General features: G+C 39.5%; 1 protein-coding gene across 1 annotated transcript in view; it reads left to right on the forward strand.

Annotated features, from left to right (window-relative positions):
* Positions 1–20,026, forward strand: part of NUFIP1 (nuclear FMR1 interacting protein 1) — a 93,069-nt gene that overhangs the window by 24,319 nt on the left and 48,724 nt on the right. Inside the window, exons 6-8 of the mRNA XM_030200523.1 lie at positions 7,479–7,571; positions 10,514–10,803; positions 16,111–16,245. Coding sequence (XP_030056383.1) covers positions 7,479–7,571; positions 10,514–10,803; positions 16,111–16,245 — 518 coding nt within the window. The remainder of the gene's footprint in view (positions 1–7,478; positions 7,572–10,513; positions 10,804–16,110; positions 16,246–20,026) is intronic.

Consider the following 20,026-nt stretch of genomic DNA (forward strand, 5'->3'; position numbering starts at 1 on the left):
TGGCCTGAGATATATCAAGTGGTAACACCCAGAATCGGGCTTGCAGCATTTCACATCCAACAGGAAGGCACGCCTGCCGAAACATGGCCGTATCGAGCCTTTCAACAATTGGCTTACATGATTTTTGAGGCAATAAAGACCTGATCACTTGGGTTAGCTTTGGTTTCCTCTTTTTTGTTCCCTCACTCCTGACTGTTGACTTTATACGCATTTCTGAGGTTTGAAGTTTCTCCTTCCTTTTTTATATTCTAACCTGCACATTGTACAGGCATTTTGGATGAAGCCATTTCTGCACATAAACCTTTGTTCTATATGTGACTTTGGGAAAAGATGACTAAAGTAGTGGATCCAAAACGTTGAGGTCCACTACTTTAGTCATTCTGTTATGTGAAAAAAATAAAAGTGAGGATCCAGGAGAAGTAGTGGGTGACGCATGACTCTCAAGTTGGGAGAATTCAAGTACAAACTCTTTATTAGGCACAAAAGTAAAGGACCTGACACAGACCTGTGTTTTGGCAGAAGGCCACCTGCCTCAAGGGTCACAAGACTGTATGCAATCACGCCAAAGCAGTTCAAAAAATGCTGTCATCACAAAACGTGTGACTCATGTGTCACCCTCTACTTCTGGATTCTTACTGTATTTCTTAGAGGGCATTTTTCTGTTCCTTATCCCCTCCCCCTCCGAAATTACAGTTCAAACATGTAACTTTGGCAGACTGCTTATGGACCCATGACATGAAAAATCTGCAGATCTGTTTTTCACATAACAGAATGGGGTTTAGACTCTTGTATTACAAATTGTTTGCTCTAACAGAATTCATTGAAACCATTTTTTGTTTGTTTGTTTGTTTCTGGAGGCTTTAGACATGGTCACACATGTGTAAATGGCTTTTAAAATGACCTCTAAAGTGGACTGTACAGACCAGGCCACTAGGTGGTGTGATCTATCTGCCTAGTTCTCAAAAATCCTCTTGCCTTTGTGTTCCAGGCTTGTTTCTGTATCTGGCTGCTTATGTTCTTTCCACGCTGCATACAGATTTACCTTGTTTGGTTAGGGATGCTGTCAAATACCAGTATGAGTGGTTTCTTGGAAAGTTTAATTAAGTGGAAAAATTTAATTAAGTGCAAAGTCAACCAGGTGAGTCTAGTTCCCAAAACTGAAAAGAAGTACTTTATTAGATTGCACAAAATTAAAAAAAAAAGTCATATAGAGAAAAAAATGTTTAAAAGAGAACCAATGAATTCATTGAGTAAAGGTGGTGGACTAAAGGTATTGTCTCTACCCAAATATTCTTATTGGCTTTCTTTTCAAATATTTTGTTTCTGAAGCAATAACTGGACCTCCCACAATGTGTAAAAATTTAGTACTGGTGTTGTGGATCAGCAAGTGTTTCAGTATCATGAAACTTGGAATGGGACAGATTTGGGACAGGCAAGGAGATAGCTGTTAAAGGTCTTGACGGCTTGTAAGGATGATCACCTGATTGTATGGATTTAAGTTTTGTTCTGGTAAATTGAGAATGATTCTGGTTTTGGTGGTGTGGGGGCGAGGGGCAGGGATAGAGGTCTTTTAGTGTTTGAAATTTCTTATAGTGTCTTCTAACTGTTTTGTCAGTTAAAACGTGATCCGCCTAGAAATTGAGATGGGCAGAGTATGTGTTTAAATAAGCAAATAGCTACTTAAAAAGGGGAAGAGGATAAGATCTTTTCAAATTTATTTTGTTATTGTAATGGGCAGAGCAATTTGGTCTGTAGAGCAGCATGAATGTGTGTCTCTAAATGTGCTTGCATGCCTGATATGACCATCTCTCTCTTCTCAGTGGATACATGCCTAAAAGTATTTAAAAACAAAACAGCAAGGGGAAGTGTCCTGGGTATGAGCCAGGTTGCCTTAATGTGCAGGACTGAAAAGGCAATTAGATGTTGCGATAGCAACATCCTCAACGTTGTCCCTATTTCTAGGGCCTTATATGCCAGCGATGAAAAACCACCCCTACTTTTTTAAGGGGTTTGAAACATGCTGTTTCTAATGAAAATGATAAAAGAGTTTCCAGAAGGTCTTTTTTTTAATATAAAAGTGGGCTAAATATCCTATTTTGGGCGTTTTTGCAAAAATCATCAACTTTACACTCAATTTTTGAACTAATGGAAAATATTAGGAGAATGAAATTTTATATTTGAAAACCTTGTGTTGATAAGTTGTTGTGTGCAAAGTTTCACGTTTATCACACCTTTAAGTCCAGAGATATAAAAAGCCAAACTGCACAATTTTTTCGTGCCGCAAATTTTTCGGACCAAGTTTGCTTCAAGCTTTCTTCATGGAAATCGCTCATGAAGATTTTTTTTATTATTTTGTTTAATAGAGCGCAAAAAGTTGTACAAGATGGCCAAGTTTTGTTTCTCTCAACAAAATATTGCCGGAGATAGTGTCTCAAAGTTGCCGAAATCTCAGAGTCATACCATAGAAGGCTGCAGTATGGGGTCAAACAGATTATTATATCTCAGCAAGTATTGCATCGGCGAACTTAAAACTTTACCAATGTTTATTGGGGACATGTATGAATGTTCACAGAAAATTTCATTGAAATCCGTGATGGTCGCGCAGGGACCACCAGACCACTTGACATGGAATGACCCCCAAGTCCTGCCTTGAACATGCCCCTGGCACACCCCCTTGAGATTTAGACGTCTTTCTGACGGACTTCAGAGAAAAACATCTAAAAAGAGGTTTCGAAAATACTGATTTGGACGTTTTTGTGAGATAAACGTCCAAATGCAGATTTATGTCACTTTTTGGATGTTTTTCTCTTTTGAAAATACAATAGGTATTTCCCTGTGCCTAGAGGTCCCACAATCTGAACCTGAGACACTGGAGGGTTAAGTGACTTACCAATATCACAAAGATCAGCAGCAGGATTTGAACCTGGCTTCCATGGTTATCAGCACGGTGCTCTAACCACTAGGCTCCTAAATTAAGGCCCAAGTAAGAATTCCATGTTCACCTTGTCTTGGTATTGATTTGGCCCCTTTTTAAAATGCTGCTTTGTTGCTTGTAGAGTTCAACATCCAGCTTTATTAGTGCTGAGGCCAAGGCATCCCGTAGTCAGTATACGTTAAGAGCTTCCTGGCACCCCAGTGCAAGCAGCTTGATTTTTTTTTTTTTTTAAGAGTTTTGGTTAGGAGGTTCTGGTTCAGTAACAATAGCTGAGATGTGTTGATAGAACTTTTCTTTATTTGTTATTCCTCAGTTTTTCCCAAGCCCTAATACTCCTTGATTAGGAAATTTGAGTTTGTAAGCTGGTGTAATTTTTTAAAATACTATTTACTTTATTTCCTGTGCCTACTTTACCTTATTAAATGTCACATTTCCATACACACACAAATAAAGTACAAGATCCCAAAAGGAGCTCTCTGCAGTTTACAATTAAATAAAATTGAAAATGCATTACATTGCTTATTAAATAATTGGAAAAGATATGGTTTAGTCTGACTTAGAGGCATATTTTCAAAGCACTTAGCCTTCCAAAGTTCCATAGAAACCTTTGGAGCTTTGGAAGGCTAAGTGCTTTGAAAATATGTCTCCTAGTGTTCTAATATTCAAAGGTAAAGAGTTCTACCATTTCACAGACTGAAAGGAAAATAATCCATCAAAAACAGACCTATAAATAACACTTTTGGATTTCTTATTGCAGTATCCTAATCTATCTAATAGGGCAACATGACGTTGTGAGAGAATCACAAGATCTGATAAATATGTGGGAGCAAAGCCATTTAAAGTAGAGAAAAGTTATCATACACAATTTAAACACAGCTCGCACCCTCACAGGCAACAATGCAATTTTCGTAAAAGTGGAGCAGCCGATTCATAATGAGAACTACTACAGATCAATCTGACTGCTGTGTTTTGAAGTGTCTGGAGTTTTTTCCACAAGCCTTCTGACAAGGCTAATAATATTGCATTGCAGTAGTCTATTTGAGGTAAAATTAAAGACTTTACCAAAAGTCTAAAAGTATTGAAATTCAAATAAGATCTCAATCTCCTCAATCTTTTCATATTATAAAATCTGTTCTTTAAAATTTGGTTCACGTGGAGTTTGAAGGATAAATATTCTTCAAAAATTACCGTATTTTTCGGACTATAAGACGCACCGGACCATAAGACGCACCTAGGTTTTAGAGGAGGGAAAGAGGAAAAAAAATTTTCCTCTTTCCCTCCTCTAAAACCTAGGTGCTCCGGTGCGTCTTGTCCGGGTTTTGGACCTCCGTCCCGTATTTACAGGATTCTATGTTCCCTGGTGGTCTAGTGACGTCGGGGCAGGAAAGAGCCCCCTCTTTCCTGCCCATCGCGCTGCTCTCCGTGCTTCTCAATGCTTTCTGACGGTCTCGGCGAGATTCAAAATGGCCGCCGAGAATCTCGGTGGCCATTTTGAATATCGCCGAGACCATCAGAAAGCATTGAGAAGCACGGAGAGCAGCGCGATGGGCAGGAAAGAGGGGGCTCTTTCCTGCCCCGACGTCACTAGACCACCAGGGAACATGGAATCCTGTAAGTACGGAACGGAGGTCCAAAAACGCTACCTTCGGACTATAAGACGCACCCCCCATTTTCCTCCCAAATTTTGGGGGAAAAAAGTGCGTCTTATAGTCCGAAAAATACGGTACCCCCAAAATCTTTGTTTTTCCAATTGGAATGTAATATTATTGGCAATAAGAACTGATTCTCCAAAAGGTTTATATTGAGTTCTTAAAACTAAAAATTTAGTTTTTTTCATTATTTTGTTTTAAACTCAACACAGAGATCCATTCATTTACAATTCTAAAACCATACTCAATCCTATTATTGATTTCTGATAGGGAACTTGAAAATAGAATCACTACTGTAGCATCGTTTTCATATACAGTGGGGGAAATAAGTATTTGATCCCTTGCTGATTTTGTAAGTTTGCCCACTGACAAAGACATGAGCAGCCCATAATTGAAGGGTAGGTTATTGGTAACAGTGAGAGATAGCACATCACAAATTAAATCCGGAAAATCACATTGTGGAAAGTATATGAATTTATTTGCATTCTGCAGAGGGAAATAAGTATTTGATCCCCCACCAACCAGTAAGAGATCTGGCCCCTACAGACCAGGTAGATGCTCCAAATCAACTCGTTACCTGCATGACAGACAGCTGTCGGCAATGGTCACCTGTATGAAAGACACCTGTCCACAGACTCAGTGAATCAGTCAGACTCTAACCTCTACAAAATGGCCAAGAGCAAGGAGCTGTCTAAGGATGTCAGGGACAAGATCATACACCTGCACAAGGCTGGAATGGGCTACAAAACCATCAGTAAGACGCTGGGCGAGAAGGAGACAACTGTTGGTGCCATAGTAAGAAAATGGAAGAAGTACAAAATGACTGTCAATCGACAAAGATCTGGGGCTCCACGCAAAATCTCACCTCGTGGGGTATCCTTGATCATGAGGAAGGTTAGAAATCAGCCTACAACTACAAGGGGGGAACTTGTCAATGATCTCAAGGCAGCTGGGACCACTGTCACCACGAAAACCATTGGTAACACATTACGACATAACGGATTGCAATCCTGCAGTGCCCGCAAGGTCCCCCTGCTCCGGAAGGCACATGTGACGGCCCGTCTGAAGTTTGCCAGTGAACACCTGGATGATGCCGAGAGTGATTGGGAGAAGGTGCTGTGGTCAGATGAGACAAAAATTGAGCTCTTTGGCATGAACTCAACTCGCCGTGTTTGGAGGAAGAGAAATGCTGCCTATGACCCAAAGAACACCGTCCCCACTGTCAAGCATGGAGGTGGAAATGTTATGTTTTGGGGGTGTTTCTCTGCTAAGGGCACAGGACTACTTCACCGCATCAATGGGAGAATGGATGGGGCCATGTATCGTACAATTCTGAGTGACAACCTCCTTCCCTCCGCCAGGGCCTTAAAAATGGGTCGTGGCTGGGTCTTCCAGCACGACAATGACCCAAAACATACAGCCAAGGCAACAAAGGAGTGGCTCAGGAAGAAGCACATTAGGGTCATGGAGTGGCCTAGCCAGTCACCAGACCTTAATCCCATTGAAAACTTATGGAGGGAGCTGAAGCTGCGAGTTGCCAAGCGACAGCCCAGAACTCTTAATGATTTAGAGATGATCTGCAAAGAGGAGTGGACCAAAATTCCTCCTGACATGTGTGCAAACCTCATCATCAACTACAGAAGACGTCTGACCGCTGTGCTTGCCAACAAGGGTTTTGCCACCAAGTATTAGGTCTTGTTTGCCAGAGGGATTAAATACTTATTTCCCTCTGCAGAATGCAAATAAATTCATATACTTTCCACAATGTGATTTTCCGGATTTAATTTGTGATGTGCTATCTCTCACTGTTACCAATAACCTACCCTTCAATTATGGGCTGCTCATGTCTTTGTCAGTGGGCAAACTTACAAAATCAGCAAGGGATCAAATACTTATTTCCCCCACTGTATATGTGTGTTAAAACTATTTGTATCAAAGAGGACAGCTAACTGGGACATCAAGACATTAAAATGAATGGGAGAAAGCGGGGGATCCCTGTGGAACTCCCCAATCTGTAATCCAATAGGGAAAAAAATCATCCATTTCCTTTACCTGATAAGATCGAAACTTAAGAAACCCTTCCATCCATCTAAGAACAACATCACTTATTCCATAAAAATCCAACAGTGCTAACAAAATATTGTGATCAACCAAATCAAAAGCAGTGGACATATCAAATTGCATTATCAACACTGTTCGTATGTGCCAACATTTAGGTGTGAGCATTTACGCCAGCCACAGGACTAGTACAAGTGACTGTGCCTTAATGTTATGTGTGTGTTTCAGCTATTTGCACTATAATTCTATTTTTAAAAAAAGGCACCTACTTTCCTTTATCAAATAGGTGCCCTGGTATAGAATTACTCTGTGTGTGTGTGTGTGTGTATTTGCGTATTTATAAAATTCACATTGCCACTCTGCCCTTGTTCCACCGAAACTATATTCCTGGAAATGCCTTCATATGGTGCACATATAAGTGCCCACTGCATACTTATATGTGCGTGTACTGCAGGGTACTTATAAAGAAGGTCTTTTCCATGTGTAAAATAGAGAACTTTCAAAGGTAAGTTTATTAATGTTTTTTTTTTCTGCGTTTAAAGGCTAAGGCAGTGGAACCCAGAAACAAGCGAGTTGCTGTTTTGGGCCATCTCAATAGCTGGGGAAAGGGTGATTGGTTCATGGAGTGGCCTCCCAGTGGAGGTATGTAGATGAAGACTGCATCTGAATTCAGAAAAGCATGAGACAAACATTGAGGATCTCTAAGCAAGAGGAAAGTGTTGTAGAGTTTAGTAGTTGATATGGATGGGAAGACTGCATGGGCTGAATGGTCTTTATCTGCTGTCATTTTCTGTTTCTCTGTTCCCTTCAATCATTTTGTGCTTCTCTGTTTTTAGAAACTATCCAACACTGGCAAAAACCCAACAAAAGAAAATTCTAGAAAAAACAAAACAGCAGAGGGGAGATGTGCTGACGACACCTCAGTTTGGGTATGTATCCAGGGAAATGACACAAAAGCCTGAACTTACCATTTTAGTCTCTTGTAGACGCATGAGCATCAGTAATTCCAGGACCCACTGCAGAAGCTATAAAATCTGCCTTGATCTTCTAACTGGAGGAATGTTGGTTATGTGGGCTCCATGGTTTGAACCATGGCAGCAAAACCAGAGAGTCTTCTCGGAGATCAAGTGGAAGAAGAAGCTCTGTTCACTGAGCAAATTGCATGCTGATGCTTTACTTGTTAAATTATTCTATCATTGGACTTGCCAGTGGCTTCTGCTTCTCGGACAGATAGGAGCTGTGGATGCTGTGTATACATTGCAGGTACTGGGGTGGGAGGGAGTCCCAGCCAAAGCATTATAGTGGCACCTACTGGCCAGTTTCAGAATGTCTGGGTGCCAAGTTCCAGTTTGTTGCTGGGTAGAGAAGATAATTAAAATTGTAGGTGGGGGCAGTTACAGGAGATAAGTGTTCAAAGACGCTTGCAAGGCAAAAACTAAAGAATTACCATCCCAAGTTAAGTTAGATGTTAGTTTTAGAAACCAAAATTTTAGGTGAAGAGCCACATTGGATGTTTCAAATTAACTAGAGGGCTGGATAAAGGCAAGGCTTCCCCTTTGAAGAAGAGTTTTCTGATGTAGGGGAGAAAGTAAATAAGAGGGATGATGTCTGAGCCATTTATTGATTTCAGATGCTGGGGAAGGAAGGAGACAGGGTTACCAGAGGTGTGGCAGCTAACCTTATCCCCTGCTTCCCCTGAATCTGTTCCCTGGAGTAATGGAAGATGGATGAGGGGAAGGGTCAGAGCAGTGGAAGGGATAGAGAGGGAAGGAACATTGAGTCTGAAGCTGGACCACTCAGTCTGCTGGATGAAATCCCTAAGCTGCAGGAGGGAGGATGAGAGAGAAGCAAGATGGAGCACAAAAGAAGGCAAGAACATTTTGCTTCATGGGCAAAATCTGGGGGTATGAAAAGTATGGAGGGCCAGAAAATCTTGCTTCAAGAGTTGCAGTTTAGGGGCCTCTGCCATATATTTGAAAGGATAGTAAAATACTCCCAAATATATTAAGGTCTTTCAAAACTGGCTTTAGGTCACAGTTCTTCCATATTATGAATTGGCTACTTTACAGGATAAGCTTTTATTCTGTAAGGATGTAGTTTTTTTCATGTTTGACCTGCAGTTTCTTCTTGCTCCTTTTGGGTCTTGCTTAGTCAGAACCAGAGTGGGGAAGGTTTAATATGTGCCTTCATTTGAAACTTCTAGGGATTTTCTGTCTCCTTTTTATACTCCCAACTTAAACTTTAGTCCATTTATTACAGTGAAAGTCATCAATTTAAAGCCATTCAACAGAGCTACTTCTAGGACTTGCAGTGGCCCTCACTATGGCCTGTAAGTGTCGCCATTGCACAGTGATTGATTTCTTTCCCTTTAGAGATAATACTGTCTTAACAGCATCCCATAACTGGTCAGCCTGGAGAGTGGAAGACCTGAGCTACAGATCACACACAGGTCCTTTTGCATTGCACTGCACAGTGCTAACACTGGACTGGCATACATACAGATTCATTACTTTGCTCAGAATATTTATATAGAGTTAGATGGTATAAGGAAAAATAGCTATGATTTCTAACAAGGGTGATAATTAACTGGAAATAGCTGTGTCGAGAAATGCTTAAACAGTTTAGTTTTACTTTCAGTTGTATAATTATTTGAGTGATAACGTAAATGTTATCTAACTAATAGTTTATCGCCTATATGTGGTCACTGAAACTAGTATATAAATCTTGACACCAAAACTGAGTATAAAAGGAAATGATGGTTATACACTGAGGACAAGCAGCACTTCTAAATCCTCACATATGGATGTCTTCACCTACAGAAACTGCCATGGGAACCACTATCCCAGCAACCTTTTCACAAGCCTTTGAGTAGGTTCATTGCATACACCTGTCTCTGTCTGCCTCTGTTGTATTGGATCTCCTCCGTCTTAACGTTTCTGCAAAATTGTTCAGACCCTTTTTTGTATCACAGTTGCTTTGGCACCAAATTGTGCAATTTTCACTCTTTTTTTTTTTTTTTTTTTTTTTCCCCCTTCATCTGTAAATCCTGTCACATGGTTTACTTTTGCAGGTGTAGGTATCATTAGCTTGGTGCAAGCCACGTACAGGCCTTCAGCTCCCAGCTGGAAAACTTTTCACTATCGTTTGATTTGCTGGAGCCATTTTCTTGAATGATGTGTCTCAAAAGAAGACCCCCAGTGGCTTCAAGAGGTGTCCCCAGTGTAACATTACGATCATTGATATCTACTGACCACGGATATGCACACCCTGGAAAGTAGTCTCCTCCTACTTCTGGATGAAACTAGTTTTCCGTTAGGGAAATGGACCTGCTCACATTAGTTCAGCTAATCTCAGGGAGGTCAGAGCACATTCTGATATTATCAAGCATTTTTAAACCTGTCCTACCATTAATTAGTGCTTGTGATCACCAGGTGACTCTTCCTGATTTCTGATATGTAAAAAACAATCTTTAGTGTTTGTGTATTCTGCGGAAACTCACATAACAAATGTTGGTATAGGCATATGAAAATTTCTGTACCAGAGAAGGAAACTATTGGGGAAATATTCACTCAACTCTTTGTGAAATCTGACTGTAATTTTAAAGAATGGACCATCACACCTTGATTTTTATGTTATTCCATCAAACATTAAAGAAGTCCAACATTTGGCTGCTATTCCACAGGTTTGTCCTACAATGAAGTGGATATGTCCATTCCGGGTTTACACTCTCTTGTAGCAATTTAGTTATTACTTTTTGGAAAACTTTATTATCTGACGCAGTTTTGCTGAAACAAAACAAAAAAATTGTTGCACAATATTTTCTGTCTGTGTTTCCTTTTTTATAATATAAGTTTACATTCTTTCACTGTAGCAAAATGAAGGGGATGCAGAAAGGCAACCGAAGAGAAGAAATGAAGGGGATGCAGAAAGGCAGCCGAAGAGAAGAAAACAGTAAACGGCCAAGAAGTTTCTGGAAAAAACGCAGATGTAACTTTAACAATAATTTTAGACAAAATAAAGAAACTGCAAAAGATTGCAATGCAACCGCAGGTACAGAAGCCCCTGTGCGGAGCAAGGCCCCTGAAACACTGCCTGAAGCCATGAAAAAAGCCTGTGTGAAGGATGTGGATCCACTTAGCATTTTGGCGGATAGTGATGCTGGTAAGTCAAAGTATAGTGGAACTTTGTAGATAATGATTTTGAATCTGTAAGAATGGCTGATTTGTCACCTGCATAAGTTTACTCTTTCAATTCTAGATCACTTCTGTTTTGTTCACTTATTTAAAAAGTTTCTCCCATTTCCCTCCTCTTCCCCATACAGTTAAACATACACCAACACTGAGATGAAATTTAATTCTTATATTGCCAAGAACTTTCATGTTGTGTACACATATATGAATCAAATTTTATGTATTTTTGGAAATTTAATATACTGCCATTTGAATTCCATCATGGCGGTGTACATATTAAAATGTAATGACTAAACAAATAACAATCAACACAATAAACACACATTTAAACTCTCAAAATGTAAAATATAGGATGGGGATGTAATCGCACGACAATAATAAACCTAATGAAACAATATTGCAGAACACAAGAGGGGGCCAGGAAAGAGAAAAAGATTAACACCAACCAATCAAACAAAATCTAAAATGACAAATCCAGCAAGTCTACAAAAGCCAAGTTTTCACTAAAGTTTTAAATTTCATAAGAGAGGGCTCAGCACAAGTGTCAGCTGGCAGCAAATTCCAAAGTCTTTGTGCCATACAAGTGAGAGATGAATCTCTTGATGAAGCCAAAACCAATTTTTGAAGTTTTTGGCATAATGTTTCTTTAGATTTACATACAATGGAGTTAGCACATGCAAATTTATCTCATGCATATTCATTGTGGATGTCCTGAAAACCCACCTGACTGGGTGTTGTGTCCCAAAGACTGGGTTGAGACCTCCTGATCTAGATGATAAAAGAAGCTTCAGTGGTAAATGCTTCTGTAATAGTCTTTCCCCTCCCCCTTACAAGCTGAAAGAAGCAATTCTTTGTCCATTAATTAAAAAAAAAAGTTTTAGACTTGGTTAGACTATAGTTAAAGAACAATTTCATGCCTTCTGTTTCTAGGGATGCTGTTAGAGCATGCTGTTTCTTGGCAACTACAGGCCTTTTTAGATGCCAATAATTTGACCTGAAGCCATGCCAAACGTCCAACTGACAGTGATGTAACAGCTTGCATTGTCAAAAGCTGCTTCATGGCTTACATCATAACTTAAACAGTGGCAGAGTATCTGGTATAGTTCTATTAGATTCAACAGCTGCCTTTGATGCCGTGGCTAGCTGGATCTTATTAGTGCGCCTGGGTTCATGGTAGTGTCAAGGGCTTTGAAATAGTTTAAATTTTCTATCAGACTACTCTCAAAGGGTTCTTTTTAATGAAGATTTGTCATCATCCCGAATTTTATCTTGCGGAGTTTCACAGGGTTCTTCAAGCTTTCCTAATATCTCACTTCACTTAGGAGTTCGAATAGAGGGGATTAAATTCTAAATGTATACAGATGATTTACAACTGTAAGTGGAGCCCAATTGGACAAGAAATCCTAGATAGAAGAATTGTTTCTTTAAAATTACACCATGGATGCAGAAGAATAGATTGAATCTTAACCCCTGAAAGACAGATAACCTGTGGATCAGGAAAACATCCATCCCTCTTTGCAGTGTTTGGCTTTTACTTTAGATAAGTGACTAGGTGAGAATTCAAAGTCCATTCAGAATTAAAAGTATGACCCAGATAGCAGTAGTAGTGAATTATGTTTGCTAGCGTCTTGATATACCATTTTTCTGTGGTACAACCAAAACAATTTACATATTACATACAGGTGCTTTTTCTCTCCACAATGGGTTCACAATCTAAGTTTTTTTTACCTGGGGCAATGGAGGTCACAAGGAACTGCATTAGAAATCAAACTGAGTTCCCTCTGTTTTCAGCCCTCTGTGCTAACCATTAGGCTAGTCCTTCATTCTGCCGAGTCAGTGGATAGTCGGTTGCTTGGGGGAAGAGCCAGGCTTTCATCTGCTTCTTGAAAAAGTAGTCTTGAGTTAGGCCTATCCCCTCTCAGAGGGAGTTCCAGAGTTGGGGGCTACTTCTGAAAAGGCTCATTGGAAAGTTTCACATCATGCAAAATCTTTTGGGAGTACTGTGAAGAAACAGTGTTTTAAGCCTGAAAAAGTATTGGATACTTTCCTGCATTGATTATGGCTGAAGTGTATTTCTCCTGTTTAGCCAGAAGATGGTGCATGTTTATGCTTAAAGCTGTTAGAGAGGACTGACTTCTCTTTTTTTTATTTGGCACACTGATAATAGGAAGTGCCTGTAGTGATGTAACCAGTTTTTATTTGAAACTTGACTGTTCTGGGCTCTGATTGGCCTGGAGTTTTGAAATTACTCAGCAGATGCTGGCTGTTGCTTCAGTTTCAGCCCAGGAGGAGAGAGAGAGGGATCTCTTTCCTGAAGTTCTGTGAACAGCTATATGTCCTAATCTTCCCAGGTACTGATATTGATGTTTAGTTAGTGTTATAATTGATCCATATTTCAGTTACGTTATTGTTTGCCAATTGCACATTTTTGTCCACTGTGAATAACACAATTGTTTGTTTGTTCTGCCTGTGGACTAATAAAGAATCCTGGTGGTTTGTGTGTTGGGTCTGTGAGTGCTTTCTGGGAACTGTGGGACCACTGGGAGTGTGACCCCCAGTAACCTAGAAATCACTGGGGATAATTTGAGAGTGGGAGACTCACCCAGAGGCAGTTGTGACCCAGTCGGTGGGAGGAGGGTAGTGTAGAGCACAAGCGGCAGGTGCAGGCGGACCTGAGCTTTGCTAGGGATAGAGACCCTCTTAAGTGACCATGAGGTAACCCCAGGTGGGTGGCTAGGCGTTTCATGACAGGCACAAATAGTGATGCACCTTGAGAGGACATTAGAGGCTGCAAAGGCATGTAGAGGGCTAATTCATTCTTTAGGTACTGTGGTCCTTTTTGTCTGAGAACCTTGAAAATCAGAGTTTTAAATTTGGCTCTGTTAAGGTACTAGTAGCCAGTGCAGCTTTTTTCAGGAAGAATGTGATGTGGTCGTGCTGCTTGTAGCCCTTTTATCAGCCGTTCATTCTGAATTAATTGGAACTGGTGTAACTCCTTTTGGCTTCACCAGTGTACAGGGTATGGGCCACTGTGGTGCGATTTGTCTTTTTGATATATGGAGAGACCTATCCAGTCTGCCCATCCAAAACTGCTTTGCTCTAGAATCCTTTATTTATGCTTGCTGCATGCTCTCTTAAATTCAAATAAAAACATAAGCATAGCCACATTGGGTCAGACCAGTGATCCATGTAGCCCAGTATCATGCTTTCAGCAGTGGCAGATCACAAGTACCTGGCTACCAAACCCAGGGCAAGCCGTGGCTTCCTCCATGTCTATCACAGACTATGGATTTTTCCTCTAGGAACTTGTCCAAACCATTTTTAAACCCAGATACATTAACTGCCTTTACCACACATCCTCCTGCAGTAAAAAAATATTTCCTCCTATTTGTTTTAAAAGTATCTCCATGTAATTTCATTGAGTGTCTTCTAGTCTTTGTCCTTTTTGAAAGAGTGAAAAATCAATTCACTTTCACCCATTCTACACCACTCAGGATTTTATAGACCTCAATCATATCCACCTTAGCTGTCTCTTTTCCAAGCTGAAGAGCCCTAACTTCTTTAACCTTTCCTCATACGGAATGGTGTTTTTGTCATCTCACCTATACTGAGAGGCTGTTCCATGCTTTTACTACCCTGTCTTTAAAAGACATAATTCTTTAGATTACTCCTAAATCTTCTCCCTTTCACTCACATCCCATGATATCTTGTTCCAGAGTCTCCTGTCTGTTGAAAGAGGCCCGTCTTCTGTGGTTTTCCACCTTGGAAGTAGTTAAATTAGGGCTGCACATTTAACACAATAATGCGATTAATACATTAAATGTTTAACTTGCATTCAAAATTTTAAAGCAATTAACGCATTACTCTCTCCCTCTTCACCGCATCCAGCTTTGCCCCATCTCTTTCCGCCTCCCCTGTACTCTGCATTGCCCATCTTGGCTCCCTGTCCTCTCCCCCTCCTACTGGCACACTCATTTTAGACAGACTGAAGCTCCTGCACTGGTCAGCTGCTTGTCTTCACCGTGGCTGTGGCAGCAGCAGCAAACAAAAGGCAGAGGAGGATCGTAAGGGAGATTATATAAGGTTACGTGGTGCTTCTGCTGGAAACTGTTGATGTGAGATTCATTGGTTTGCTTCTAGTGATGGGATGGAGAATACCTGAGGGTTCCAGACCAATGGGAAAACTAGTGCAACAGGCCTTGACCGGAATCTGCAAGTACTGCCATTTTGCTCGGAACCCTAGAATATTTGTACTGACAAAAAGTAGGGATTTCCCCTCATACCCTTTTTAAATCTTCTTCTAGTTGCCCATGTGCATAGGCTAGACAGTGTACCAGTCCCCATATTAGCTGGGCTTGTAACTTTTTGTCTATTTTTAGCCCTTGAGGCACGATGAGAGTGGAAAGGAAGATTTGCAGCATCTGAGGCTATCTTGGGTCCTTGATGTCCATCCTTCTCTGGGGCTCTTTCAGGTTAAGCTGCTGCCCCACAATAAAAGTATACTGGGGCTGATAGAGAAAGCCATACAATCGAACCATGCACAGCTGCTACTGTGAGTTTAACGAAAAGATATTCCTCAGCGATACAGTAAATTAAGATGTAAATTTAAAGCACACAGAACTTGCATGCTAATCAGGGGAAGGCTGCCAAACAGATACACACAAAGATTCTGCAGTAAGGATCCCTTATTGTGCGCATGTCCTGAAGAAAATGAAAGTACGTGTCACATCTGTATTTCCTCTGTGCAGCCCTTAGAAATACTCAGAATAGCTAGTATTACTTACCTAAGGTGTCAAAAATATTCCCACTAAGGCATCAGTTTCTAAACACTCTTCAGGCTGCTCCTGTGAACTCCCTAGTAGCAATGTGTTTAATCTCAACAAATGATTTCCTATGGACTGTGTCTCATGCCATTGGTCTGTGACAACTATGATGTCACAATTGGATCTACTCTGTGAGGTCATTTGGGGAAGGCTACTTAGACCTGAAAATAAGTTTTGGTTGGTAGAGAGGGTATTACTGTTTCCCATTTCTACCATGAAACTTTGCCCAATACGGAGAAGGGAGAGGTGGTTTTTCTTTCTATTTTTCCAGGTCTCTTTTTGGTTTTAATGCCACAGAGGTAAAGGACTGTGTATCTTATAAGTCATGCCTGCTGATGAATAATCTTAGCCTCAAATTGGGCCTTGTTAATTTAGTAAGTTGACATATGACAAAGCTACTGTTAGAGCTGGCCTGCTATCCTGGAGCTGCTAAAAGATCTTGGTTCTCCTTGCAGATTCAGACATGGACGAGACCGCTGCGGTGAAGGGGAAGTCACACTTTGTCGTCATTCCAAAGCAGGTTACATCGGGTCTCAGTGCACTTGTGACCAGTTACGGAGACATCTCAGATAGTGAGAGTGAACCAGAGGGTAAGTGGTGGATGTGATGTTTATGGTTAGTTTGTATGAGCAGTCAAAATGAGCTGAAAATAGTCCTATGCCCAAAGATGAAATAATTTGTTTTATATGGTTCTGGGGATTGTCTGAATAGAAGTAAACCCTTGCTGAATTGGTGATAAACTAGATCTGTCGTAGTCACATTGGAAGTTTTAAAGCATGTGCTTTGTGGAAAGACTGGCTTTCGGTTCAGTGTGGGAACACAGTATAACATAGTAAATGATGGCAAATAAAGACCTACATGATCCATCTAGTGTGTTCAACAAGGTGACCAGCGCTTCACCCATCACTCCATGCAGATTACACTCTTATGATTAAACAAGTATGACGAACAGGACAGCTGGCAGTTCACCACCGTGCCAACCACATATGGGCAGTTGTATGTGATTCAATCTTGAAACACAATACCACATAAAGGTAAGTTTTCATAACAGCCTATCAATAGCGCAATGAGTGGCTTTATTATTATGGCGAAAGGAAAAACACACAGTGGATCCAAAAAAGTCCTCTCACAATGAGTGTCTTCCTGAACAAGGTCTTTATTAATAGTAGCAGAATTGACCCGACACGTGACGTGTTTCGGCCGTGAGGCCTGCGTCAGGGGTCTATAAAACAATATACATAGAGATGCATCAAAATACAAATGTAATAAAAACAACAATGAAAATAAAAATAAAAAATTAAAAATAAAAACATAGACATATATGTGTATGAAACATTAAAACATGAAAATATAAAAGGAATGTATAAATGTAAATTTAGATCAATGAGAAAATACACTTATCAACACAGAGATAATGAGGAGAGATAATAAAATACACAACATTGTATGATACCATAATGAAGAACATACCTAGTATATCTGTAGATAAAAGTACCTCGTAGGTCAAGTAAAGATACAGCACTTAGATTGCTAAAAACGGTATCTATAATAAATATGTAAGGCAATAAAATCAGTAAATGAATGCACACTGTGCATACAATCATATATGACAGGATACAATGATAATGATTACAAATATAGTAATAAGAAGAGCAGAGAACAGGAGTATGAACAGGGATCTCAAAACAAAATCATACATGAAATGATGAAAAATATATCATGAATAATGGAGAACACCTATGTGTAAAAAGGCAAAATCAAAAGTTAAAAATATTTTGAAATGAAGGCAGAATTGTGGCAATCCGCAAAAAAAAAAATATATATATTAATTATAATGCAGCAAATGACAAAGATTGTCTAAATGCCTGACAAATTAATACTGATAAAACGAGAAACAAACCCAGAAAAAATTCAGTTTGAATTATACATGGGATCACATTTATGTGTTTCATATATTCTAATTCTGGTTTTTAACGATGTCAGCTTTTTGAAGCAGCGGTTTTAATGCCCCACATTTTTAATTCATTCTTGGGGAATGGAGTATTCTCACCAGTTTATTCTTTTTAGTGCCGATCCCAAGTTTAGGCGTCATATCACCTTAGCAACGACACTCCTTCATCCACTGGGGAAGTGATGTCGTCTCTACTTCCGGTATAAATCTTTCCCTCGTGAGACTTTAACTTTTTTGCCATTCATCGCGTATGACTCAGCTGCACAGCACAATCGTGAGTACTTTGAATTGATTGTTTTGTATTTAGCCAGCTTTTATTCAGTCCTCACACAAACCATTATTTATGTTGGGAGGACATTAAGTTTTGCATATGCCTTCACATATATGCAGCATTTCCTCTAGCATTTATCATTTGTTTTAGGCGCTTCTAAGGCTCCATTTTTTTCGGTAATCCGACTGCCACGTCGTCCTGTGTAACAGCTCATACTGTGCCCCATACCCTCATTTTTATCTTATAACTCGTTCGTTTTTTATCTGTCTTGCTTTTTACTCATTCCGAGGGAAGTGACGTCACCACTCATTCCGGCACAGCGTTATACATATATTTCTTGTCTTTTGTTTTGTTTTGTATTCATCGTGATCTTAGTACCGTTCAATGTAACATACGAGTTTACATGTATTAGTACCCCTGTTAACATGTAGTTCCGTTTATTTCTTAATCATATATTCGCTAGGGTCTATATATATGACATATAGGGTATTTCCCTTTTACCACGTTGTGTTTCCTTGCAGTTTAATGTGGGATTTCATAGGTCCTGCTTAGTATATGCCACATATTACTCATTTAAATTTGATTTTGATTTTGTTTGTCAGCTTTATATTTCATCATTATTTCAAGTGTCATTTTTTTTAGGTATTTTTTCTGGGTTTGTTTCTCGTTTTATCAGTATTAATTTGTCAGGCATTTAGACAATCTTTGTCATTTGCTGCATTATAATTAATATATATTTTTTTTTTTTTGCGGATTTCCACAGTTCTGCCTTCATTTCAAAATATTTTTAACTTTTGATTTTGCCTTTTTACACATAGGTGTTCTCCATTATTCATGATATATTTTTCATCATTTCATGTATGATTTTGTTTTGAGATCCCTGTTCATACTCCTGTTCTCTGCTCTTCTTATTACTATATTTGTAATCATTATCATTGTATCCTGTCATATATGATTGTATGCACAGTGTGCATTCATTTACTGATTTTATTGCCTTACATATTTATTATAGATACCGTTTTTAGCAATCTAAGTGCTGTATCTTTACTTGACCTACGAGGTACTTTTATCTACAGATATACTAGGTATGTTCTTCATTATGGTATCATACAATGTTGTGTATTTTATTATCTCTCCTCATTATCTCTGTGTTGATAAGTGTATTTTCTCATTGATCTAAATTTACATTTATACATTCCTTTTATATTTTCATGTTTTAATGTTTCATACACATATATGTCTGTTTTTATTTTTAATTTTTAATTTTCATTTTTTATTTTTATTTTCATTGTTGTTTTTACTACATTTGTATTTTGATGCATCTCTATGTATATTGTTTTATAGACCCCTGACGCAGGCCTCACGACCGAAACACGTCGCGTGTCGGGTCAATTCTGCTACTATTAATAAAGACCTTGTTCAGGAAGACACTCATTGTGAGAGGACTTTTTTGGATCCACTGTGTGTTTTTCCTTTCGTTGGTTTCCTTGTGGAGAGCTCACCTTCTGTGGGTGTTTGCTTTATTATTATGGCTGCAGCATAATAACTAACGTTCATTATCAATATATAATTCATCCAACGAACCAAAAAAAAAATGTTACTCGCTTATTTCAGGATCAACAGAACTCTTTGGAAGAGTTCTGTTGATCATGCTGCTCCTCTGACTTGTTACATTTGTAGTGGATCTTGTTCTGCCACCTCGGTGGTTGATCTCTACGCATTTCAACCATAAGATGTCTTCCTCTCCTCCATTAAGGAACACAGCACCCACACTCATAGCGCATAATATGAATGTTATATAAAATATGCATACATAATTCTGATCTGTCTTTGCCATTTATGGGATACAGACTGTAGAAGTCCACCCAGTTTTGATCTTACTTTTACTGGAGATGCATCTAAACACCACTACTGCCCTTCATAACACATCAACAGCCATAAGGTTTTGAGCCATTTATTGAAGTTTGCTGTATTACATAGTCTTTCCTCACCCTTTTCCTAGACGAGCAGTACTTTAGAAAAAGCTATAGTGTATACCAAAGATCTCCGGCCCTTTCCGTGGTTCTGGAAAGATCTTTGCTACAAGTGTGCTATTTGTGGCTAGGTCACTTGTCCCCAGGTGATCAGAATCTGAATCGGGGTGGGGGAG

This window comes from Microcaecilia unicolor, chromosome 4, assembly GCF_901765095.1.
Source record: "Microcaecilia unicolor chromosome 4, aMicUni1.1, whole genome shotgun sequence".
NCBI lineage: Eukaryota > Metazoa > Chordata > Amphibia > Gymnophiona > Siphonopidae > Microcaecilia > Microcaecilia unicolor.